The 25,849-nt window shown below is 46.8% G+C and overlaps 1 protein-coding gene across 1 annotated transcript; it reads left to right on the top strand.

The window, feature by feature from the left end:
- Window positions 1-2,676: 2,676 nt before the first annotated feature.
- LOC141238547 (mitochondrial fission regulator 2-like) lies at window positions 2,677-25,849 on the top strand. The gene is made up of 5 exons (XM_073668444.1): window positions 2,677-2,690; window positions 4,964-5,061; window positions 5,165-5,495; window positions 22,116-22,305; window positions 25,775-25,849. The coding sequence occupies exons 1-5, from the start codon at window positions 2,677-2,679 to the stop codon at window positions 25,847-25,849; spliced, it is 708 nt and encodes a 235-aa protein (XP_073524545.1).

The following is a 25,849-nucleotide window of genomic DNA, read 5'->3' as shown; positions in this document are numbered from 1 at the left end:
TAAGAAAAAACTAGAGGAGGATAAGGCTGATGCAGAGCACATGCGCCAAGTGGTTGAGACCACTCTACAGGACACCCGTGATGAAAATGATGATCTCCGCAGAAAGACCCTAGGTCTGGTAGCTCAGGTGAAGGAGCTGCAGACGTTCTCTGATAATCTCCAGAGGGCAGAGACGTGCCTTAAGGAAAGAATCAGCAAGATGGAAGCTGAGCGGAAAAAGATGGAGGAGTCCATCGAAGAAGGGAGGTATGAAGCAAATGCCTCTTCAGATAATGCGAGCTTGGGTGATTCGGTGGATGTGAGAGCCAAGATCAAGGAACTCAAGGAGTTGCTACAAGCCCATTGGAAGCAAGAGAAGCTTGAGAGACTGGCTGTCGAGAGCCGAGTGGGCGCATTGGAGACAGAGAGCTCTGAGAAAATTCTGCTGATAAAGGAGCAGTTGAAGCCGGAAGAGCTTCAGAGATTGGTTGCAGAGAGGCGAGTGGCTGAGCTAGAGGAAGAAGAGGTCAAGACGAAAATTCTTGAATTTGTAGCTGTGAGTCAGCTCAGGGGAAGCATACAGGGTGAAGAAGCTGAAAGTCAGTTCCCCCTGAAACCTGAGCCGGTTGATCGACTGAAAACCACTGGTGAAACAGAAATGTCTCGGTACAAGTGCCTCATAGATGTACCCGAGGATTTGAGAGAAGAATGCACCAGTGAGTCCGTGCATGAAGAGTTTAAGAAGGCCATGGGAGCCTGTAAGGTATACTCGACCTCAGAAGCTAAACAGCTGTTGGTCCTGTCCACAACCGAAGTCACAATGAAGAGGGTGGCTATCCTAAGTAACATGCACTGGCGATGTATTCGCACAAAGCGGTTTGTCCGGTTGAAGACGAAACAAGCCATTAGACAACTGGAGCTTATGAGTAAAGCTCAAAGTCTGCATGAAGAGGTCATCTGGGTGCCTCATGCTCTGGTAAGAAAGCTCATTGTGGGAAATGGCCGAGCCATGCAGATGATGGTAAAGAAGTCCGGTGTGATGAAAGTAAGCAGTCCACGTGATCGACAGGACTCGGTACCAGATGAAGACGGCATGGTGTCATTCTCCGCTGTAGGAACAGAAGAAAGTCTTTTATATATTCGCATACTGTTGGAGTACCGAGTGACCTACCTGCGAGAGGTAGAACAGTTGAATCTCGCTAGACTGCGAGTGGAAAGACAGAATCGCCTGAGCAGCAGAAGATGGCAGCCGTCTAGAAATTGTGAGACCAGACAGAGAAAGGACCCTTCAAATAATAGAACGGCTACAGTAGAAGTTAGAGACTTTCCAAGATGTCCTGAGGATAGTGGGCGTGGGTTTAGAGGTAGTGAGACTTCCAGTAACTCAGGTCTGAGTGGCCCATACAAACGACCCAATAGAGTACGGGACAGTAGGGAGTCGAACCGGACCTTAGATACCAGGGTATGTGAGTCACACTGCTGTATTGACCGCTGGGAGCGGGGGAGGTCTGACAAGGTTACGACCGACCGCTGGGAGTGGGGAAGGTCTGACAAGGTTACGACTGACCGCTGGGAGCGGGGGGAGGTCTGACAAGGTTACGACTGACCATTGGGAGCGGGGGAGGTCTGACAAGGTTACGACCCAGAAATTTGACTTGACGAAGGCAGTGACAATGACAGAAGGTAGGTCCCTAAGGAATGGGCTAATGTTGATGATTAGTGTTCCAGGGGCTGAGCAGCGCAATTGTCAAGTACTTGGTCTCTGTGTGAACTGTGGGTTATAATGTGATTGTGTATATTATGTGTTCAACCCCACAAGTTTGAACAGAGGGGGGATATGTAATGCAGCGGCTTGCGGCATTACTGTAATGGTCCAGGGTGTGTTCTGGCTGACCATGTACCTCTCCCTCAGGTGACTGATCACATGACTGTGACATCATCACAGGTCCTGTGCACACAGAAGGACTGATCACATGATTGTGACATCAGCACAGGACCTGTGTGCACTGGAGGATATATAAATCTTGGTGCTTTTGAAACAGGGTGTGAAAGGCATGAGGCCTGTTCCCCGTGTGTGGGACACCATTAGAGTGTGAGGCCTAGTGAAGCCGGGTGAAGCCTGAAAGGCAAAGGCAGGATCCTTGTGTATAAGAGATGCCAGTAGCCTTGGAGGGCAAGAGGCTTGGAAGACAAGAGTCCTGAAAGGCAGAGGCTGGTTTCCTTGTGTGTGCAAAGAGATGCCAGTAGCCTTGGAAGGTAAGAGGGCTGGAGACCCCCATCTGGGAAGCCGTAAAGCCACAGCTGTGGCAGAACAAATCTGATGGAAACCGCTAGACCCGGCAAAAGGTAAAAGTGGTGCGTTATATGGACATTGATATAGTTACTTGGCTGAAGGCTGTAACTGGAGCCAAGTGGGCCTGTCTGCCACTTGAAAGGCTCTTGGATGTTATGTGTGTAAACATGCCAGTGAGCCACTGAGATGGACTGTGTGATAAGCAGTTATGAAGTGTAATAAACTGCTGGATTTCATGTTACTGGAAAACGTTGCATGTGTGCTTTAATTGACCCGGTGAAGCGAGGGTCCCCCAGCGTGATGACTAGCACTGCCTTACAATATATATATGTAAGTATGTGTAGACACTGGTTAGGCTACTACTGTAACGGCTTGAGTATATATGACACTGATCAATTATCATTATGGCCTCTGTCAGGTAATTACATAGATGATGCTCAGTGACAATAGTAAATGGCCCAGTAATACAATATGGGAGAAGAAAGATGACACTCACCATAAGGGTCTTGGTATTTTTGTTGGCTAAAAAATAGCAGCTGACCTGTTACAGGAGAGCGTGGGTGCATGCAGGTGCCGACCATTTCCTGTTATTGTGCTGCTTCGTTTGGTGTGACTAATAAGACAAATAAATATACCAAGATACTTCTTACTTCTGGTGAGCTCTGATTGTCTTCTCCCATATTGTATGAGCTCAGTCTAACCCCACCTGCACCCAGAGCTGTGGAGTCGGAGTCGTGATAAAATGGACCGACTCCGACTCCTAAAATATATAACAAATTGGGTGTAGTAGTTCAATGCAGTTTGTGGAGAATATTATTTCATAAGGATTTGGGAAAGTTATGAAATGTCCTATAAATGTCTGTCCTATTCTTGATCTAAGGGTCTAGACTTTTAGCTGAGATGAATCTGTGCTACAGTAAATTTATCTCTTAAACATGAGCCATGTATGAGGGTGTTGGAGTCAGAGTTGGAGTCGGTGTCATGGAAATTGAGGAGTCGGAGGTTTGGCTTACCGACTCCACAGCCCTGCCTGCACCACTGATTTACAGCTTTCTGTCTACACTGTGCATAGACAACGCTGACAGTGGAGAGGGACATGGTTAGCCTGAGCTCATGAATATTAAGGACTGCATAGCAGGAGCTGATCATTGAGAGGACTAGCAGAGCTGCAGCAGATAACACAATTGTAGCACCCCGAGGACTCGGCTGCTACAGGGGTATTGCACCTCGATCCAGAGGTGTGGTATTCCACTCCCGGGTAAGGATGGAGTGTGGAACTGGGCTCAGTTAGCTGCATGCACCACACTCACCCCATTTCCGGGGGACAGACCAACGGTACTCCCACCAGATAGATGTGCAGGTACGACAGCTTCTGTCCCCGGCTGGAGTGGGGAGGGGGGAGGAACATCCTAGTGGTGTAGGAGCAGATAGGGGAGGGACTCTGGGCATAGGTAGGAGCCCATTGGGTGCTTGTCACCTGGGCTCAGGTGTCAGAGGGAGTATATAAGGTGGGCACCATCTTAGGACAAGGTCTTTTTGGTCTGCTCTGTGCAGAGAGGAGCTCAGCCAGAGAGGGCTGACAGGGAGCTGTGGCTCAGTCTGGGCCCAGCTCCAGAGCCAGGCCTGGAGAGGAGGCCTGAAGCAGAGAGAGAGAGAAAGGAGAAGAAGGAGGAACAGAAACACCAGGAGAGGCCCAGAGATGCAAGAGAAGAGGGAACCCTGAGATCCCACGAGTTAACGGGTGAAGGGTTGGCAGAACAGGGTACCGGATCCCAAACTGGTGGAGGCCAATTATCCTCAGCCAGGAACCGGAGGTCGTGGACAAGTTTTGGCGCGACCCCTCGCCATATCCACCAGGAAGGCATACCACGTATAGGGTCAGGGAAGCCGGGAAAGGTTTCACCACCAGAAGGCTCGAGGGAGCTGGACAAAGGTGGATCCCTGGTGGGGACGGCCAGTAGGAAGGAAGAGAGGGGAGCTCAGGACCACGCTCTGGAACTGCCTGGGAGTTGGCCGAGTCCCGCACCTGGTGGACGCAGCACGGCTCGGGTGGTCACTCTTGGCCGAAGTGATCTGAATACCAACTGTGAGTAAAGCTGTGAAAACTGCAATGCACGTCTCTGAGCTTCCTTGTCACACCACTACCACTATCATCATTCCCTGCTTCACCAGCTGCCCTGAGGCTATACCTCTCCCGTTGGGGGTTATACCATCCACGCTGCACAACCACACCACCGGCCTCAGCGGTCTGCCCTGCAGCGGCGGCTTCATAGCTGCAATCAACGGGTGGCGTAGTCGAACTCTATAACATCTTAATGCCGAGCACTGCCTCTTAGTTTGACCACCCTGGGCACGGACCGGGTCACCGCCACGAGGACTACTACCCCTGTCAGATCCGGCTCCGGGTATCCCCCGCATGCGCAACGCAGCACAACATGGCCCAGGGGGCGCGTCACAATGATTTATCAAAACTACAGCAAGGAGCCCAGTAACATCACTGGATTCGGGGTCTCGGCCCCCACATCATGCTGCTCTCAGATGAGGTAGCATAAACCTGGTGACAGATTCCCTTTAGTAACATCAGACACGATCTTCCATCCAACAAGTCAATGGACCCGAATAATTCAGACTCAGGATTTCTGACTATGATGTTGGCCAGGAGAGTGTGTGAAAAGAGTCTCCTTCCTGCAGACGATCATGCCTTTCAGCTTTGGAAGATGAGCTGCTGCAGCAGAGAGTACAGATTGCTGCCATTGTTGCCCTACAACCGTCACAAGCCGCACAGTCTCGTAAGCCATTGTTTTTGTAATCCTTATAAATCACTTAATGGGTTAAACAGGTCAAGCTTTTGCTATGTATTTGGTATGATTTGATCTCGTTTTTGTTTCTCAGATACAGAATCAATGTGCTCATTTAGCTGCCCAGGTAATGCCCTCTCACCCCCATCTTCAGCTTCTCCACCACTTTCCGCACAGTTTTTGCAATTTACAACCCCAGTAGCTCCGCTGCCCCCTCCTCCTCCTCCTCCTCCTCCTCCTCCACCACCCCCAGTCCCATCTTCCCAACTAAAATCTGCACTTGATATTATAAGAGAACGTAAAGCTTCTCACAAATGCAGCCCGACGGAAAGTGAGGCTTCAGAGAAAGGCAGTGTGGATCAGCTCCCCAGTATGATGGATGTGTTAAAAGGCATGAATTCCATCAAGCTTCGGGCGGTCGAAAGGTCATTTTATAGATTTTCTTTAAATATATATTTTTTATTACAGACATGCGTGAAATAGAATGAAGGAGAAAACTGTAAAAAAAAAAAAAATCTGTCACTGAGCCTGCATCTTTCCCTGCACATGACTGCTGATCTCATGAGCTGTCATGTGCCTTTAACAGCCGCAGTCGGATCCGAGATCCACCCGCAGCTGTTAACCAGTTAAATACCGCTGTCAATCACTAGCAGTGGCATTTAATACACACCTGCCAGAAGCTCGTCACAAGACACACCCATAGGCGTCCCTGTCATGTGATTGCGGGGTGCCAATGTGTTGTCATGACAGCCGGGGGTCTGCAGAAGACCCCTGGCTGTCATTGTAGATCCCCTGTGGCCGGCATTCATAGGAGATTGTGATTTCTGCTATACATAGCAGTGCTGAAGCCCTGCTATGTGTAGCACAGGTAATCAGATGATTGCAGCTTCAAGTCTCCTAAGAGGACTATTGCTGCCAGTAAAAAGTAAAAAAAGTTTTAAAAAACATAAAGGTTTAAATCACGCCCTTTTGCCCTATTGAAAATAAAACCATTAAAAAAATATACGCATATTTGGTATCGCTGTATTCAGAAATCTCCGATCTATCAAAATATAAAGTAAATTAATCAGATCGGTAAACGGCGTAACGACAAAAAAAATCTAAACTCCAGAATTATGTTTTTCTTTTTTTGCCTCCGCAAACATAACAGGCGATCAAAACATTGTATCTACCTCAAAATTATATAAATAAAAACGTCCGCTGAGGGCGCAAAAAATAAGCCCTAACCTGGCCCTAGACCCGAAAAATGGAGATGCTACGGGTCTCGGAAAATGGCGACATAAGCGATTTTTTTTAATTTTTTTTTTACAAACTTCTGATTTTTTTTTTCACCACTCACATATAAAAGAACCAATACATGTTTGGTATCTATGAACTCGTACTGACCTGGGAATCATAATGGCTGGTCAGCTTTAGCATTTAGTGAACATGGTAAATAAAAAAAAAAAATTACAATTGTGGAAATGCACTTTTTTGCAATTTCACCGCACTTGGAATTTTTTTCCCGTTTTCCAGTACACGATATGGTAAAATAAATGATGTCAATCAAAAGAACAACTTGTCCCGCAAAAAAAAAAGGTACCGTACAGACCAAAAGTTTGGACACACCTTCTCATTTAAAGATTTTTCTGTATTTTCATGACTATGAAAATTGTACATTCACACTGAAGACATCAAAACTATGAATTAACACATGTGGAATTATATACTTAACAAAAAAGTGTGAAACAACTGAAAATATGTCTTATATTCTAGGTTTTTCAAAGTAGCCACCTTTTGCTTTGATAACTGCTTTGCACACTCTTGGCATTCTCTTGATGAGCTTCAAGAGGTAGTCACCGGAAATGGTCTTCCAACAATCTTGAAGGAATTCCCAGAGATGATTAGCACTTGTTGGCCCTTTTGCCTTCACTCTGCGGTCCAGCTCACCCCAAACCATCTTGATTGGGTTCAAGTCTGGTGACTGTGGAGGCCAGGTCATCTGGTGTAGCACCCCATCACTCTCCTTCTTGGTCAAATAGCCCTTACACAGCCTGGAGGTGTGTTTGGGTTCATCGTCATGTTGAAAAATAAATGATGGTCCAACTAAACGCAAACCAGATGGAATAGCATGCCGCTGTAAGATGCTGTGATAGCCATGCTTGTTCAGTATGCCTTCAATTTTGAATAAATCCCCAACAGTGTCACCAGCAAAGCACCCCCACACCATCACACCTCCTCATCCATGCTTCACGGTGGGAACCAGGCATGTAGAGTCCATTCTTTCACCTTTTCTGCGTCGCACAAAAACACGGTGGTTGGAACCAAAGATCTCAAATTTGGACTCATCAGACCAAAGCTCAGATTTCCACTGGTCTAATGTCCATTCCTTGTGTTCTTTAGCCCAAACAAGTCTCTTCTGCTTGTTGCCTGTCCTTAGCAGTGATTTCCTAGCAGCTATTTTACCATGAAGGCCTGCTGCCCAAAGTCTCCTCTTAACAGTTGTTGAAGAGAAGTGTCTGCTGCTAGAACTCTGTGTGGCATTGACCGGGTCTCTAATCTGAGCTGCTGTTAACCTGTGATTTCTGAGGCTGGTGACTCGGATAAACTTATCCTCAGAAGCAGAGGTGACTCTTGGTCTTCCTTTCCTGGGGAAGTCCTCATGCGAGCCAGTTTCTTTAAACCAGACAATGTGAACTGAGGTCTAAGATGGCAGACATACAAGAAACAGAGGCATGTTCACACTAGCAAAAAAGAAGCAAGACAAAAATATATCTCATACCCTACCATAATTATATATAAATGTAAAGCAAAATTGCATAATAAATATAGGGTACTTAGTGAACTATTTTTGATCAAAAAAAGTATACAAGCCGTCCCACCAGCGGCAAGGTGACCCTAAATTGGGACGGTACCTATACTGCCTATATTAAAAACCTTACTGTATATCAAAGTTGAAGTAATGCATATAAAAGGGTAGACAAATAGGACCGGGTCCCAACTCCAGACCACCTAGGCCCGTGGTAAGCTACATATATACCAATCAGCTCAACAAAGGGCATGCCACACCCTTAAATTGCACAGAATGCAAACAAGTCAAAAAACCAGACAATGTGAACTGAGGTCTAAGATGGCAGACATACAAGAAACAGAGGCATGTTCACACTAGCAAAAAAGAAGCAAGACAAAAATATATCTCATACCCTACCATAATTATATATAAATGTAAAGCAAAATTGCATAATAAATATAGGGTACTTAGTGAACTATTTTTGATCAAAAAAAGTATACAAGCCGTCCCACCAGCGGCAAGGTGACCCTAAATTGGGACGGTACCTATACTGCCTATATTAAAAACCTTACTGTATATCAAAGTTGAAGTAATGCATATAAAAGGGTAGACAAATAGGACCGGGTCCCAACTCCAGACCACCTAGGCCCGTGGTAAGCTACATATATACCAATCAGCTCAACAAAGGGCATGCCACACCCTTAAATTGCACAGAATGCAAACAAGTCAAAAAACCAGACAATGTGAACTGAGGTCTAAGATGGCAGACATACAAGAAACAGAGGCATGTTCACACTAGCAAAAAAGAAGCAAGACAAAAATATATCTCATACCCTACCATAATTATATATAAATGTAAAGCAAAATTGCATAATAAATATAGGGTACTTAGTGAACTATTTTTGATCAAAAAAAGTATACAAGCCGTCCCACCAGCGGCAAGGTGACCCTAAATTGGGACGGTACCTATACTGCCTATATTAAAAACCTTACTGTATATCAAAGTTGAAGTAATGCATATAAAAGGGTAGACAAATAGGACCGGGTCCCAACTCCAGACCACCTAGGCCCGTGGTAAGCTACATATATACCAATCAGCTCAACAAAGGGCATGCCACACCCTTAAATTGCACAGAATGCAAACAAGTCAAAAAACCAGACAATGTGAACTGAGGTCTAAGATGGCAGACATACAAGAAACAGAGGCATGTTCACACTAGCAAAAAAGAAGCAAGACAAAAATATATCTCATACCCTACCATAATTATATATAAATGTAAAGCAAAATTGCATAATAAATATAGGGTACTTAGTGAACTATTTTTGATCAAAAAAAGTATACAAGCCGTCCCACCAGCGGCAAGGTGACCCTAAATTGGGACGGTACCTATACTGCCTATATTAAAAACCTTACTGTATATCAAAGTTGAAGTAATGCATATAAAAGGGTAGACAAATAGGACCGGGTCCCAACTCCAGACCACCTAGGCCCGTGGTAAGCTACATATATACCAATCAGCTCAACAAAGGGCATGCCACACCCTTAAATTGCACAGAATGCAAACAAGTCAAAAAACCAGACAATGTGAACTGAGGTCTAAGATGGCAGACATACAAGAAACAGAGGCATGTTCACACTAGCAAAAAAGAAGCAAGACAAAAATATATCTCATACCCTACCATAATTATATATAAATGTAAAGCAAAATTGCATAATAAATATAGGGTACTTAGTGAACTATTTTTGATCAAAAAAAGTATACAAGCCGTCCCACCAGCGGCAAGGTGACCCTAAATTGGGACGGTACCTATACTGCCTATATTAAAAACCTTACTGTATATCAAAGTTGAAGTAATGCATATAAAAGGGTAGACAAATAGGACCGGGTCCCAACTCCAGACCACCTAGGCCCGTGGTAAGCTACATATATACCAATCAGCTCAACAAAGGGCATGCCACACCCTTAAATTGCACAGAATGCAAACAAGTCAAAAAACCAGACAATGTGAACTGAGGTCTAAGATGGCAGACATACAAGAAACAGAGGCATGTTCACATTAGCAAAAAAGAACCTTGCGGCAAGGTTTTTAATATAGGCAGTATAGGTACCGTCCCAATTTAGGGTCACCTTGCCGCTGGTGGGACGGCTTGTATACTTTTTTTGATCAAAAATAGTTCACTAAGTACCCTATATTTATTATGCAATTTTGCTTTACATTTATATATAATTATGGTAGGGTATGAGATATATTTTTGTCTTGCTTCTTTTTTGCTAGTGTGAACATGCCTCTGTTTCTTGTATGTCTGCCATCTTAGACCTCAGTTCACATTGTCTGGTTTTTTGACTTGTTTGCATTCTGTGCAATTTAAGGGTGTGGCATGCCCTTTGTTGAGCTGATTGGTATATATGTAGCTTACCACGGGCCTAGGTGGTCTGGAGTTGGGACCCGGTCCTATTTGTCTACCCTTTTATATGCATTACTTCAACTTTGATATACAGTAAAGTTTTTAATATAGGCAGTATAGGTACCGTCCCAATTTAGGGTCACCTTGCCGCTGGTGGGACGGCTTGTATACTTTTTTTGATCAAAAATAGTTCACTAAGTACCCTATATTTATTATGCAATTTTGCTTTACATTTATATATAATTATGGTAGGGTATGAGATATATTTTTGTCTTGCTTCTTTTTTGCTAGTGTGAACATGCCTCTGTTTCTTGTATGTCTGCCATCTTAGACCTCAGTTCACATTGTCTGGTTTTTTGACTTGTTTGCATTCTGTGCAATTTAAGGGTGTGGCATGCCCTTTGTTGAGCTGATTGGTATATATGTAGCTTACCACGGGCCTAGGTGGTCTGGAGTTGGGACCCGGTCCTATTTGTCTACCCTTTTATATGCATTACTTCAACTTTGATATACAGTAAGGTTTTTAATATAGGCAGTATAGGTACCGTCCCAATTTAGGGTCACCTTGCCGCTGGTGGGACGGCTTGTATACTTTTTTTGATCAAAAATAGTTCACTAAGTACCCTATATTTATTATGCAATTTTGCTTTACATTTATATATAATTATGGTAGGGTATGAGATATATTTTTGTCTTGCTTCTTTTTTGCTAGTGTGAACATGCCTCTGTTTCTTGTATGTCTGCCATCTTAGACCTCAGTTCACATTGTCTGGTTTTTTGACTTGTTTGCATTCTGTGCAATTTAAGGGTGTGGCATGCCCTTTGTTGAGCTGATTGGTATATATGTAGCTTACCACGGGCCTAGGTGGTCTGGAGTTGGGACCCGGTCCTATTTGTCTACCCTTTTATATGCATTACTTCAACTTTGATATACAGTAAGGTTTTTAATATAGGCAGTATAGGTACCGTCCCAATTTAGGGTCACCTTGCCGCTGGTGGGACGGCTTGTATACTTTTTTTGATCAAAAATAGTTCACTAAGTACCCTATATTTATTATGCAATTTTGCTTTACATTTATATATAATTATGGTAGGGTATGAGATATATTTTTGTCTTGCTTCTTTTTTGCTAGTGTGAACATGCCTCTGTTTCTTGTATGTCTGCCATCTTAGACCTCAGTTCACATTGTCTGGTTTTTTGACTTGTTTGCATTCTGTGCAATTTAAGGGTGTGGCATGCCCTTTGTTGAGCTGATTGGTATATATGTAGCTTACCGCGGGCCTAGGTGGTCTGGAGTTGGGACCCGGTCCTATTTGTCTACCCTTTTAGATGCATTACTTCAACTTTGATATACAGTAAGGTTTTTAATATAGGCAGTATAGGTACCGTCCCAATTTAGGGTCACCTTGCCGCTGGTGGGACGGCTTGTATACTTTTTTTGATCAAAAATAGTTCACTAAGTACCCTATATTTATTATGCAATTTTGCTTTACATTTATATATAATTATGGTAGGGTATGAGATATATTTTTGTCTTGCTTCTTTTTTGCTAGTGTGAACATGCCTCTGTTTCTTGTATGTCTGCCATCTTAGACCTCAGTTCACATTGTCTGGTTTTTTGACTTGTTTGCATTCTGTGCAATTTAAGGGTGTGGCATGCCCTTTGTTGAGCTGATTGGTATATATGTAGCTTACCACGGGCCTAGGTGGTCTGGAGTTGGGACCCGGTCCTATTTGTCTACCCTTTTATATGCATTACTTCAACTTTGATATACAGTAAGGTTTTTAATATAGGCAGTATAGGTACCGTCCCAATTTAGGGTCACCTTGCCGCTGGTGCGACGGCTTGTATACTTTTTTTGATCAAAAATAGTTCACTAAGTACCCTATATTTATTATGCAATTTTGCTTTACATTTATATATAATTATGGTAGGGTATGAGATATATTTTTGTCTTGCTTCTTTTTTGCTAGTGTGAACATGCCTCTGTTTCTTGTATGTCTGCCATCTTAGACCTCAGTTCACATTGTCTGGTTTTTTGACTTGTTTGCATTCTGTGCAATTTAAGGGTGTGGCATGCCCTTTGTTGAGCTGATTGGTATATATGTAGCTTACCACAGGCCTAGGTGGTCTGGAGTTGGGACCCGGTCCTATTTGTCTACCCTTTTATATGCATTACTTCAACTTTGATATACAGTAAGGTTTTTAATATAGGCAGTATAGGTACCGTCCCAATTTAGGGTCACCTTGCCGCTGGTGGGACGGCTTGTATACTTTTTTTGATCAAAAATAGTTCACTAAGTACCCTATATTTATTATGCAATTTTGCTTTACATTTATATATAATTATGGTAGGGTATGAGATATATTTTTGTCTTGCTTCTTTTTTGCGAGCCAGTTTCTTTGTAGCGATTGATGGTTTTTGCAACTGCACTTGGGGACACTTTCAAAGTTTGCCCAATTTTTCGGACTGACTGACCTTCATTTCTTAAAGTAATGATGGCCACTCGTTTTTCTTTACTTAGCTGCTTTTTTCTTGCCATAATAAAAATTCTAACAGTCTATTCAGTAGGACTATCAGCTATGTATCCACCAGACTTCTTCACAACACAACTGATGGTCCCAACCCCATTTATAAGGCAAGAAATCCCACTGATTAAACCTGACAGGGCACACCTGTGAAGTGAAAACCATTGACGGTGACTACCTCTTGAAGCTCATCAAGAGAATGCCAAGAGTTTGCAGAGCAGTCATCAAAGCAAAAGGTGGCTACTTTGAAGAACCTAGAATATAAGACATATTTTCAGTTGGTTCACACTTTTTTGTTAGGTATATAATTTCACATGTGTTAATTCATAGTTTTGATGCCTTCAGTGTGAATGTACAATTTTCATAGTCATGAAAAAACAGAAAAATCTTTAAATGAGAAGGTGTGTCAATCTTTTGGTCTGTACTGTATATTGACAAAAAATAAAAAACTTGGCTCTGGGAATAAGAGTAGAAAAAAATGAAAGGGCAAAAACAGAAAATTGCAAGGTCATGAATGGGGTTAACAATGCTGTACCCTTCTCTGGAAGTCCCACATATAATGAATGTAGCAGTGGCGTGAATGCTTGAGAAGGCTCAAATATAATGTGTCTCTTCCAAGCCCCATTCATGGTGGGGGTCTTCCATGCGGACCTCCTGCGATCAGCAGGCTTATCCTGTGGATATGACTAGCCCAGGGGAATGGGGATGACTCGGTACCCGGGCCTTTAGCCTGGCCTTTAGGGATGTCACGGTGGTCGGCTCCCGGGCCCGTACTCTGGGCCTCTCTTTTAAAAGGGTTGGTGTTGTAAAAGAAAGAGTTTGTGACGCCACCTGTGGCTTCTGGTGAGGATCACCAGTGCTGCGCAGTCCACTGAGGCAGGTGATAAGGCAGCTTGATGGTATAGCTCCCCACAGGTAGAGCTGGGCCTCAGGGCAGTATAGGAACGGGGATGCAGGACAAAGAGACTCCGCCGGGCCAGATCAAGAACAGGGATGGACACAATAGTCACTTCAGTACCTTTTACTGGTGGAATTTCAGGCACTCCCAGGAGCACTGTAGGGTGAAGGTTGTATGTCCAGATCCTCCCCAATGAGCAGGTTTTGGGCCTCCTGGTTCTGGCTTCTGCGTAGTAAGTTTCTGACCTGCCTGGAGCTAGGCCTAACTTTGTCTCTGTCCTGCGCTGGCTGACCTTGTGGTAGGGCCTTCTCTTGGAGAGCACGCTCACGACCTACGGGGCCTATGTGTCTCCTGGCTCTGGTACGTATCAGCACTTTAGCGATCCTGGGACCTGTAGTTCTCCAGGGATTCCAGTTTATCTTACTGGGTCGTGGAGATCCCGGCAAGCTTCGGACCCGGGGTCCGGTAACTACTTCTTCTTCGGGGTGAGCTAGTTAAGCTCCTCTGCCCCCTATGAACTAACTCTCTACTCTTCGCCTTCGGCCTACTCGGACCCTCAATAGGCTACTCACACTAACGGCAGCGTGCCGCGTTTCACCGATCTTATGGCGCCGACACACCTACAGCTCACCTCACTGAGCTACACGTGAGTCTAGAACGTGCTCCACTGCAGACTGACCTCTCTCAGGCTTTTGCACTGCAGGAACTCTCACAACAGGTTTGCTTTCTGTCGTCTCCAGTCTAGACTAACTGCTGCCTGGCTCCACCTTCCCTTATATATCTCCCTAAGGAGCTCCCTCTGGTGGTCTGAGGTGGAAGTTGGAGATGTGTGAATGGTTATGGGGGCCTCTTGTGGAGGAATCCTTCAGTACACCCTCCTGGGTCTGTGATACCAAGCACAGCTGGGCTTCACATTCCCCCCTAGTTAAACTCAGCACTCCCGGGCTGAAGTACATTTTATAACAACAGTAACAATAGGAAACATAAGCAATACTAGAACACTCTTCCCTTTATGGGAGGCACGGATCTTAAACGTTGCAGAAACAATACAAATACAGAGTGTCCTCAGAATCCAAGTCTCCTATGGTGAGGTTCCCATACAGGATGTCCATCTCACAAGGTAGAGTACTTTGGTAGTTTTGAGGGACCTGTCCTAAACCCTCTACGCAGGCCCTGGGGTGGCTGCAGGGCATGAAGATCCGAGTTGGACCTCCAAAAGAGCCACTCCAGATAGGTTTTCCTTCTGAGGTCACCTGAAAGGGGCACTCCAGGGAGCGCAATTATATACAATAAGAGTTTTTGGGCTGCACACAGTCCTCAGCCATGCAGTTCATTATGCAAATAAAGAATTAATAGGAAAAAGCACAAATTGATAAGCATGCATGAAAACAAACAGTTACGCAATACATTACAATTTAATACTCAATACCCCAGGGGTAACTATCTACATTCTCTGAAATTTTGCTACTTTACTCAGTGTACCTAGCAGGAGGTTTACCTCTTGTGCTGCGTACTGATCTGCATAGTGTTGTGGTTAGTGGAGTGTCAGTATCTGTATCCTCAGTTACCCTACCAGTTTTACATGTAACCATGTTGTAAAATTGCCTTAACCTCTCTCTTGGACTGGCAAGTCTACCATTGGCTGGGCCCTCTTGCTCCGCTCCTGCCGGGGATCCTTCATCTGGGGATACTTCTTGAGCTGGCTCTTCTGCAGCACTTACAGGTTCAACTTGCTGTGGAGGGTTTTCTGGCTGTTCATAGAATTGGAGTACTGGAATGATTACTGCACCTCCTATTTGAGGCCAATCCGCTGGGAAGTCTCCAAGGTCAGTGTGTATCACTGTTTCTTTAGGTTCTTCCTGGGTTGTGAAAGACACTTCTTCCTGAGTCTTTAGTAGATGTAGACACAACTTCAGGTGGTCCCTAGATATTGTCGCAGTTGTTCTTCCTCCATCTTTGCTGATCAAACACGTCTTCCTGTTGTCAAACCTTGAATTCAACACAGTGTAGGGTTCTCTCTCCCACTGGTCATCAAGCTTGTGTTTCCTCCGCTTCCTTTTCAATACCACTTCTCCTGGTGTGAAGGGTTCTGCTGGTGCACTTCTGTTGTATTGTGCCTCTTGTTTATCCCTCACCCGAGTGAGACTGTCTTCGACACAGGCTTGGACTCTCCTGTACTGCTCCTGTCTGGTCGTGTCCCAGTCCTCAGTGGTCACATCAGCTTCAGGTTCTACCACACCAAGCTTCAGGTCCATGGGCAACTTCCCTGGTCTTGCACGCATGAGATATGCCGGAGTGCAATTGGTGGAACTTACTGGTATGTGATTATACAGATCCACTAGGTCAGGTAGTAGGTCTGGCCACTGGCTTCTCTCTTCTAGTGGTATGGTCTTCAGTAGATCGATGATGATGTTATTCATCTTTTCACAGAGACCGTTAGTTTGGGGGTGGTACGGTGTAGTCCTGATCTTTTTATACCCGTACAGATGGCAGAACTCTTTGAACAATTCAGCCTCAAAGGCCGTGCCTTGGTCAGTCAGTACCTGTCCAGGCTATCCATGGGACCTGCAGAAGTACGCTTGGAACGTCTTAGCTGCTGTCTCTGCTGTCAGGTCTTTGATAGGGGAGACCACCAGGACCCTGGAGTAGTGATCCACCATGGTCAGGGCATAGGAGTATCCTGACCGACTGGGTGACAACTTGACATGGTCCAGGGCCACGATCTCCAGAGGGCGAGTCGTCTTGATGGGTTGCAGGGGTGCCTTCTGGCTGCTGTAGTCTTTTCTTCTGAGGCTACAGGGTCCACAGTCTCTGCACCACCTCTCAATGAAGCTGCGCATCCCCACCCAGTAGAATCGACACTTCAACAGGGTCTCTAGCTTTTTCTAGCCAAAGTGCCCCGCCTGATCGTGGTAGGTCTCCAACACCATCTGGATGTCCGTCTTGGGGACCACTATCTGCCACACCATCTCGAGGGTTTTGGGATTGACGTACCTCCGGCACAACTTCTCACGGTAGATAAACAGCCGGCTTCTCTCATTCCACAGCTGCTTTGCTTGGAGAGCCGCATCCTTCTCCAGGGAGGAACCTTCTTGGGTTATCAGCTCCTTGATACGGCTGACAACCGGGTCGCTGTCCTGGGTCTCTTTCCAGCTGTGGTGAGGCAAGGGGTTTAACGTCTTACCGCGTTGCTTCCTGGAGGCTCGTAGCTCGTGGGCCATCCCATTCCGGTGGAAGGCAGGTAGTTCAACCTCTTCCAGGTCATCCACTTCTTCTTCTGTGTCTGACTGGTGAGGCATCCTGGACAGGGCATCGGCGTTGGCGTTCTTGCGGCCCGCCCGGTACTTTATGGTGAATTGGTAGTTTGACAGCCGAGCCATCCATCGCTATTCCATGGCTCCCAGCTTGGCTGTTTGAAGATGAGTTAAGGGGGTATTGTCAGTGTAGGCAGTAAACTTGCTGGAGGCTAGGTAGTGCTTGAACTTTTCTGTGATGGCCCAGACCAAGGCCAGGAACTCCAACTTGAAGCTGCTATAGTTCTCTGGGTTCCTCTCGGTCGGGCGGAGCTTCCTGCTTGCATACGCGATGACTTTCTCCTGGCCATTCTGCTTCTGACTTAAGACAGTGCCCAGGCCTTCATTGCTGGCATCTGTATACAGCAGGAATGTTTGGCTGTAGTCAGCGTAGGCTAGGATCTCATCACCTGTCAGGATCTCCTTCATCTCTTGAAATGATTCAGCCTGTTCTTTACCCCAGTGGAATGGAGGGTTTTTGCTTTTGGGGGACTGCCCTACCAGGAGGTCTTGCAGAGGAGCTGCCTTCTTAGTGTAGTCCTTTACAAACCTCCGGTAGTATCCGACTAGTCCCAAGAACTGACGCACCTCCTTGAGGTTCTTCGGCTCCGGCCACTTCTGGATGGCAGTAACTTTCTCCGGGTCTGGTGCTACCCCTTCCGGACTGACAATGTGCCCCAGGTACTGTACCTTTCTCTTGAGCAGGTGGCACTTTGAGGGCTTCAACTTCATCCCGTACCGGGACAGTGACTCAAATACCTCTGCCAGGTGTTTCAGGTGGTCCTCGTACGTTCTGGAGTACACAATTACGTCATCCAGGTAAAGTAACACAGTCTCGAAGATGCGGTGTCCCAGGCAGCACTCCATCAGTCTCTGGAACGTTCCGGGGGCATTTTAGAGTCAAAACGGCATGCTGTTGAACTCGCAGAGTCCCATCGGGGTGGTGAAGGCCGTCTTCTCCCGATTCTCCTCAGCCACAGCGACCTGCCAGTAACCACTAGTGAGGTCAAGGGTAGAAAAGTAATTTGCAGACTTTAAGGCAGTTAGGGACTCTTCTATGCGTGGTAAAGGGTATGCATCTTTATGTGTAATGCGATTTACTTGACGGTAATCTACACACATTCTCATGCTCCCATCCTTTTTCCTAACCAGCACTAGGGGAGCCGCCCAGGGACTACAACTATCCCTAATTACTCCCGCCTTCCTCATGTCATGCAGCATTTCTTTTGCCTTCTGGTAGTGAGCTGGGGGTATAGGCCTATAACGTTCTTTAATTGGGGAATGGTTGCCTGTGGAGATATGATGTTGAACCCCCTTAACCCTCCCAAAGTCAAGTGGATGTTTACTGAACACCTGCGAGTATTCTTGAACCACCCGGTGTACACCCTGTTTTTGATGGGCAGGAGTGGTGTCTGTCCCAACATGGAGCTGTTGACACCAATCCTCCACCTGGGTTGCAGGGTCATTATCTTCCACTTCTTCTGGTGAAGTTAAGGACTCCGCCACATGGATACAGTTGTTGTTGACAGCATGTAGTTTAGCAACAGTGGCATAACGTGGCAGTTTGACCTCATCTTCCCCTAGGTTAAGAAGACGGACAGGCACCCTCCCATTACGTACATCTACCACCCCCCTGGCGGTTAAGAGCGTGGGTCTGTGCTCAGAGCAAAGGGGTTCTACTACCGCCTGGTAGCTCTGTCCTCTAAGACCTATGGCAGCTCTACACCAGATGAGCATTTCACTCATTGGGGGAACAACAATGGGTATAGGGTCTGTTACCCTCACGTTACCGATTTCACCATCTGTTAATTGTACTTGCTGTTGATACATCAAGACGCGGATTTCTCTCTGCAGCGCCCTCCTCTGTCTCGGTCTGGCAGTGTCAGCGATCTCTTGGAGCAAGAACACAACCTCTCCCAAACAGTTACCAACAACATTAGTGCCTAGTACCATATATGGGTTGCTGTCATCAGGGTTAGTCTCCACTACAATAAGTCCCTGGTCCTTCAGCTCCACTCTCCCCACCTTACAGTCACATTCTTAACCCCGAGTAGGTTAAGGGGGAGTCCATTTGATGCATATACAGACAAATTTGGAGCTGGCGGACGCAGATCGTCCATGGACCAGTACCTCTTGTAGAGGACTTCAGGTATGATGGTTACCTGAGATCCTGTGTCCAGCAGGGCATGCATCGGGATCCCGTCCAATACAATGGACAGGAAAGGTCTTCCTCCGACGAACCTGTTGTACCAGTCTGATGGACCTGGTGAGTCTACTCCTGGGTGGCGGCCTTCGGACCCAGGGTTTTCTCGTTTAAGGGACAATTCAGGGCGATGTGTCCTGTCTTATGGCATCGGTAACAGATCGGTTCCCTTGGTGGACGGCGTTGGTCACTGGTCCTCGGCGAGGGTGGTGTTGGCCTCCTCCTCCTCCGCATCCAGGGGACATCCTCAGGGCTATCAGCTAGCAGGATCTTCCCTCCTCCCTCAGGCTCCGTCCGCAGCTGCAGGGCACTCAGCACGGTGGTCAGGGTTTTACTCAACTGACGCACCTCTGAGCGCAGACTGTCCAGGTCTTTAGGGGACGTTGTTGGAACCTTAGCTTCAGCAGTCACTGGAGAAAAGGTGGGCGTTGCAGGCTCTGGGGTTGCCCCACCCTGGTAACATTGGATGGCATTTGTCTCCAGGGGCTGTAGTCCTTTTATAGCCATGTCCTTTAGATTGTCAAAGGTGGCATCTGGATGATCCAGGGACCACCAACGCACAGTCCTGCTCTCCTCTGGAGACTTCAGTCCCCGGACAAACTGTTCCTTCAGCATTTTGTTCTCATTCTCAAAGCTGGTCGGACTAACCTGGTTCAGAGCCCGCAGGGCCCCTTGAAGATGCCAGGCGTAGTCACGAACATAGTCCTCTGGTTGTTGGGAGCAGCTGTAGAACCTCATCCGGAGGTCCGCCTCAGTAAGGTCCTCAAAGACAGTATGTAGTTTTTGGAATATTGCGGACACTATCCCCGGTCTGCGGCCGACCATGTTTCCACTTCCCGCTCCGCAGCACCGGTCAGCTGTCCTAATACAACGGCAGCTCTTTGTTTGCCGGTCATAGAGTACATGTCCAAAATACCACATATCTTCCGCTTAAATCCAGACAGGGTATCTGGTTTGCCGTTGTACTGGCGGAGCCACTTTTCTCCAGGAATGTACGGTAAAGTCATAGGAATAACAGGTGTTACAGGCGCTGCTGGTGGAGCGGCGGCTTCGGCCTGCCCATTATCGGGGACGTTGACCGGTAGGTCGGCGTTCTGCTGTTCGACGGACATCTTAGCGCCCCCCTAGTTAACCGTGGCCTACCTTCTGGTTTTTCTTCCGGTAGGCCGCAGCTCCGCAGGTGACGGTTGTCTTCAGGACCTTGCGTCGCTTGCATCCTACGTCAGAGCGTTCAGCGACGCTCCGTACAGGACCTGGCGCTTCCTGATTTGACATCAAGGCGTGGGGTGTGTCCGGGACTTCGTGCTCTTTTGCAGGTACGCCCCTTATTTTCCCGCGGTTACGCCCTTCTTCTCGCTCAACGGCCCAACAATGGCGGCTATCTTCACCACAACTTTTCGTACACAGTTCAAAATAAAGGCGCACAGTACCCGGTGGCAACGGGCAAAACACGGTGTCGTTGCAGTGGGCACGTGATCCTGTTTGCGACGCCAGGAAAGAGATGACTAGCCCAGGGGAATGGGGATGACTCGGTACCCGGGCCTTTAGGGATGTCGCGGTGGTCGGCTCCCGGGCCCGTACTCTGAGCCTCTCTTTTAAAAGGGTTGGTCTTGTAAAAGAAAGAGTTCGTGACGCCACCTGTGGCTTCTGGTGAGGATCACCAGCGCTGCGCAGTCCACTGAGGCTGGTGATAAGGCAGCTTGATGGTATAGCTCCCCACAGGTAGAGCTGGGCCTCAGGGCAGTATAGGAACGGGGATGCAGGACAAAGAGACTCCGCCGGGCCAGATCAAGAACAGGGACGGACACAATAGTCACTTCAGTACCTTTTACTGGTGGAATTTCAGGCACTCCCCGGAGCACTGTAGGGTGAAGGGTGTATGTCCGGATCCTCCCCAATGAGCAGGTTTTGGGCCTCCTGGTTCTGGCTTCTGCGTAGTAAGTTTCTGACCTGCCTGGAGCTAGGCCTAACTTTGTCTCTGTCCTGCGCTGGCTGACCTTGTGGTAGGGCCTTCTCTTGGAGTGCACGCTCCCAACCTACGGGGCCTATGTGTCTCCTGGCTCTGGTACATATCAGCACTTTAGCGCTCCTGGGACCTGTAGTTCTCCAGGGATTCCAGTTTATCTTACTGGGTCGTGGAGATCCTGGCAAGCTTCGGACCCGGTGTCCGGTAACTACTTCTTCTTCGGGGTGAGCTAGTTAAGCTCCTCTGCCCCCTATGAACTAACTCTCTACTCTTCGCCTTCGGCCTACTCGGACCCTCAATAGGCTACTCACACTAACGGCAGCGTGCCGCGTTTCACCGATCTTATGGCGCCGGCACACCTAAAGCTCACCTCACTGAGCTACACGTGAGTCTAGAACGTGCTCCACTGCAGACTGACCTCTCTCAGGCTTTTGCACTGCAGGAACTCTCACAACAGGTTTGCTTTCTGTCGTCTCCAGTCTAGACTAACTGCTGCCTGGCTCCACCTTCCCTTATATATCTCCCTAAGGAGCTCCCTCTGGTGGTCTGAGGTGGAAGGTGGAGATGTGTGAATGGTTATGGGGGCCTCTTGTGGAGGAATCCTTCAATACACCCTCCTGGGTCTGTGATACCAAGCACAGCTGGGCTTCACAGATAGGTGATAACTTGCAAAGTTAAAATTAACTTATGCAAACATGATTTCAATAATTATATTAGGTTTAACATTTCAGAGTAGTCTGTCCCTAATCATAAATATGCTGTATTAGCCCCACTAATAGGATCTTAGACAAGTCTTTTCAGAAAATGGATAGCAGGTGATTGATTCATTTTTTTAGAAAAAGTCTGTAAAAAAAAATCTTATTAGACATAGCAGCAATGAACGAAAAGTGGTTTGTATGAAGAGCTAAGTTATAGCCTGTCAGCCCGTCTGTTACAGAATGGCAGTGATGTTTATTTTCACTGCTTTTTCACTTTAGATCCCCTGGTGGGAAACCCTCAACCAGGAAAGACAAGAAGAGATGTTCACTTAATGAACCCACAGACCCTGCAGCCATTATAGCCAAAGCCTTGAAGCAGAAGTTTGCGCACAGAAATGGTGATGACGCTGTCAATAAAGAAAATAGATCTCATGAGGAGTCTCCGTTCTCCAGTCCTGAAGCCCCAATGGTACTGTTTGTAAATCTTACATGACTGACCAACCAAAAATCAGGCTTATGAAAGATCGTGAATGGAAGGTTTGTTGCTGGATCTTTAAACGGTTTATCCAGGACTATTTTATCTTTTTACTATAAGCCTAAAAACTAACAGGCAGGTTGTTACTAACAGTGGCAACTACCTGCCTGTTGTATCCGGTGCCGGCTCGGAGAGGTCACCGACCACTGTCGCCGGCGATTCAGCTGCTCCAAGTCAACAGAGCAGCTCTTCTTCTTCCAGGCTGCTCTGTTGATGGGGCGTGGCTACCGACGTTAGGCAACTTGTGAGTCGGCTGCCAATCAGCATGACGTCAGCAGTCACGATCCATCAAGAGACCAGAGCAGAAGAGAAGCCGCTGCTCTGTAGACATGATATTAGCAGAAGCCGCTGAATTGCTGTGACCGCTCTGTGTCAGCAGAGATCTGTGCAGGGCACAACAGACTGGTAGTTAGCAACTACCTACCTGTTAGTTCTTAGGTCAATAGTTAAAAAAATGTAATAGTCCTAGATAACCCCTTTTAACATTATATACTTGGCAGCAATTATCTATCGTGTGACGTGGCCATAAGACTAAGTCAACTGTATAACATGGTCCTTGACTGTATAACATGGTCTATTACTGACCAGTGATAAGAAAGTATAAAAGCACGGACAACCCCATTTATTTGAAATATGGTTCCTAATGTTGGCGGCACTAGCTACAGATATAGACCCTAATTGCTCTATAGGGGTTGTCCATCAATAAAGACAATTTTTTTAAATACTTAAATGCATGCATTTTTAGCTAAAAATAATTTTTTGGAATTGGATTTGATTAAAAATTTTGCACCGTTTGCCTTTTGTAGTCTCTATCTTGCACTGTCTAAGAATCCATCAGTGAGCTTATTATAACAGTTCAATAGGAGAGAACTGTTATAACAAGAGAAGGAGAGTACCTTTTTTTATGTCTTTTTCTGACATCATCTCAGCTGGTTTAAGACCACTGACCACATCAAAGTTGAATGTGCAGGGAAACAAATAGTCTGTAAAAGCCAAATGGTGCAATATATTTAATGAAACCAAAATGCACAAAATATATCTTTAAGTCCACAAAGATGCAACATGCACCAATTGGCAGAACGGGGAATTTTTATCCCCAATGGAGAACTTTTATCCCTGTTACAAAATATGTGCCGCAGGTCAGATGCATGACCGCTGGGAGTCTACCGGAAAAAGCCGAGCAGCTACCTAGGGAATGAATGGAGCAGCTGTCAAGCATGTGCCTTTGCTGAAGCATTCGTCATCGAAACCAATTTTTTACACTGTTGATACTACATAGTAAAAAAAACATAGTTCTTATAGATGCTATATAACCCTTTTAAGGCAACCCACATACTCTAAAATCTAGACCTTTCGGCTGCGTGCCCACGATGCGTTTTTCATGCGTTTCCACTGCGGAATTTCCGCAGTGGAAACTCATTAAAAACGCTTGGTAATCTGCACCACATGGTCCTCAATGGCATTCCGCAATGTCAATGCACATGCTGCGGATTATTCCGCAGCGTTTCTGCGGCGCTCAAAAATCCGCAGCATGTTCATTAATTTTGCGGAAGCGCAGCGGAATTGCCGCCATTGACTTGCATTGAGACGCATATAATCCGTGTCTATACGTTTGTACATGTGGATTATATGCGTTTCTATGTGCGGATGGTACCCAGTTCTGGAGGAGAGAAGACTCTCATCCAGACCTGGGTACCATTGTACCTGTGAAAAAAAGAATAAAATAATAAATAAAGTTTATATTTACCTTCTCGCGGGCCGGCCGGCAGCGCTTATCTTCCAGGACCTGAGATGACGTCGCGATCATGTGACCGCAGGCTGTCTCGCGATATGCCGGCAACCCGGAAGGACCGCGACAACACACGCGGCAGCACATGCGGCAGGGGATCGGTAAGTATAGCTTTATTTTTTACAGTCACACTATATAAATCCATGCTGTTTGCATGGATTTATATAGTGTGACCTAGTTGTCAAGCACTTTCCAAGTGATGCTATCGGGGCTCGGTTAGCTGCATGCATCACACACACCCCATTTCCGAGGGACAGCTCAACGGTGCTCCCATTAGTACAGTAATGCAGGCACGACAAATCATGTCCCTGGCTGGAGTGGGGAGGGGGAAGCACACCCAGTGATGTAGGAGCAGGGGGGGATGGTTTCTGGGCATAGGTAGGAGCCCATTGGTTGGAAGTCACCTGGGCTCATACACAGAGAGGGAGGTATATAAGGTGTCTTCATCTTAGTCGAGTAGAGTCAGTTCAGTCAGGAGGAGAAGAGAAAAGGAGTTCAACCAGGAGGGCTGACAGGGAGCTGTGGCTCAGTCTGGGCCCAGCTCCACGAGGCAGGCCTAGAGTGAAGGCCAGAGCCAGAAGAAAGGACAGAAACAGAAAGGAACAGAAAGGAAAGTAAGAAGGAACAGAACACCAAGAGAGGCCCAGAGACACGAAGGCAGAAGGAAACCTAAGGACCCAGGAGATTACAGGTGACGGGTTGGCAGAACAGGGTACCGGATCCCAAGTTGGTGGAGGCGACTAATCCTTAACCAAGAACCGGTGGTCGCAATCATTTAGTGGTGCGACCCCTTACTACACCTACTAGAAAGGCACACCACATAGGGTCAGGGAAGTGGGTACCCAGCCCTCCCAGGAGAAGATCAGAGGCAGCTGGACAAAAGTAGTGTCATTGGTGGGGCACGGCTGACGAAAGGATAGAAGGGAGTCCTGTGCCACACTCTGGAATTACCTGGGGGTTGACCGAGCCCCCTGCCTGGTGGAAGCAGCACGGCTCGGGCGGTCCTACCTGTGCACAAGTGAACTGGATGAGAACTGTGAGTAAAAAGCTTGAACTGCAACGCCTTGTCTCTGTGCTTTCTCACCGTATGCAGCACTACTGGTACTGGGACGCCCGTGCACCATAACCCCCACCGTCTACTACACTGCCCTGGGGCTTCACTCTTCCCGTCGGGAGTCACACTACCTCAGCTGCATACACCATCAGCCCCAGCGGTCTGCCTTGCAGCGGCGGTTCGCACTGACCGCAATCCACGGGTGGCGTAGTCGGACATTATCCCATAAAAGCCCCCACAAAAGACCGCCATTGGCCTGACCACACTGAGCCACGGGCCCGGGTCACCGCCACGGAGACTACAACCCCCAGAAGCCCGGTTCCGGGTGTCCCTCGGCCCAGGGGGCGAGTCAAATGCACGATCTGCATGCATTTTTTCTGGCAAGGGAGATGCAGAAACGCTGCAGAAATTTTCTGCTTCATTTCTGCATCGTGGGCACATACCCTTATTGGGTAGAAGTGTTTTAACTAATTGAATCGTTGACTGATCCTTCACGATTTTCCCAGTGTATATATGAATGTATATCTGGTTCTAACTTTTCCTATGTTCTTCACTTGTAGTTTGGGCGCCACCTGCTTAAGCCTATTGGGAAAAGAACACAGAAGGAAATTACAAGAAAGCAAGTTCATGTCTGA

The sequence above is a fragment of the Phyllobates terribilis genome, unplaced genomic scaffold (assembly GCF_046119375.1).
Source record: "Phyllobates terribilis strain yellow unplaced genomic scaffold, ASM4611937v1 Scaffold_759__1_contigs__length_708465, whole genome shotgun sequence".
In the NCBI taxonomy this organism is placed as follows: domain Eukaryota; kingdom Metazoa; phylum Chordata; class Amphibia; order Anura; family Dendrobatidae; genus Phyllobates; species Phyllobates terribilis.
This window is presented reverse-complemented; position numbering and strand designations above follow the sequence as displayed.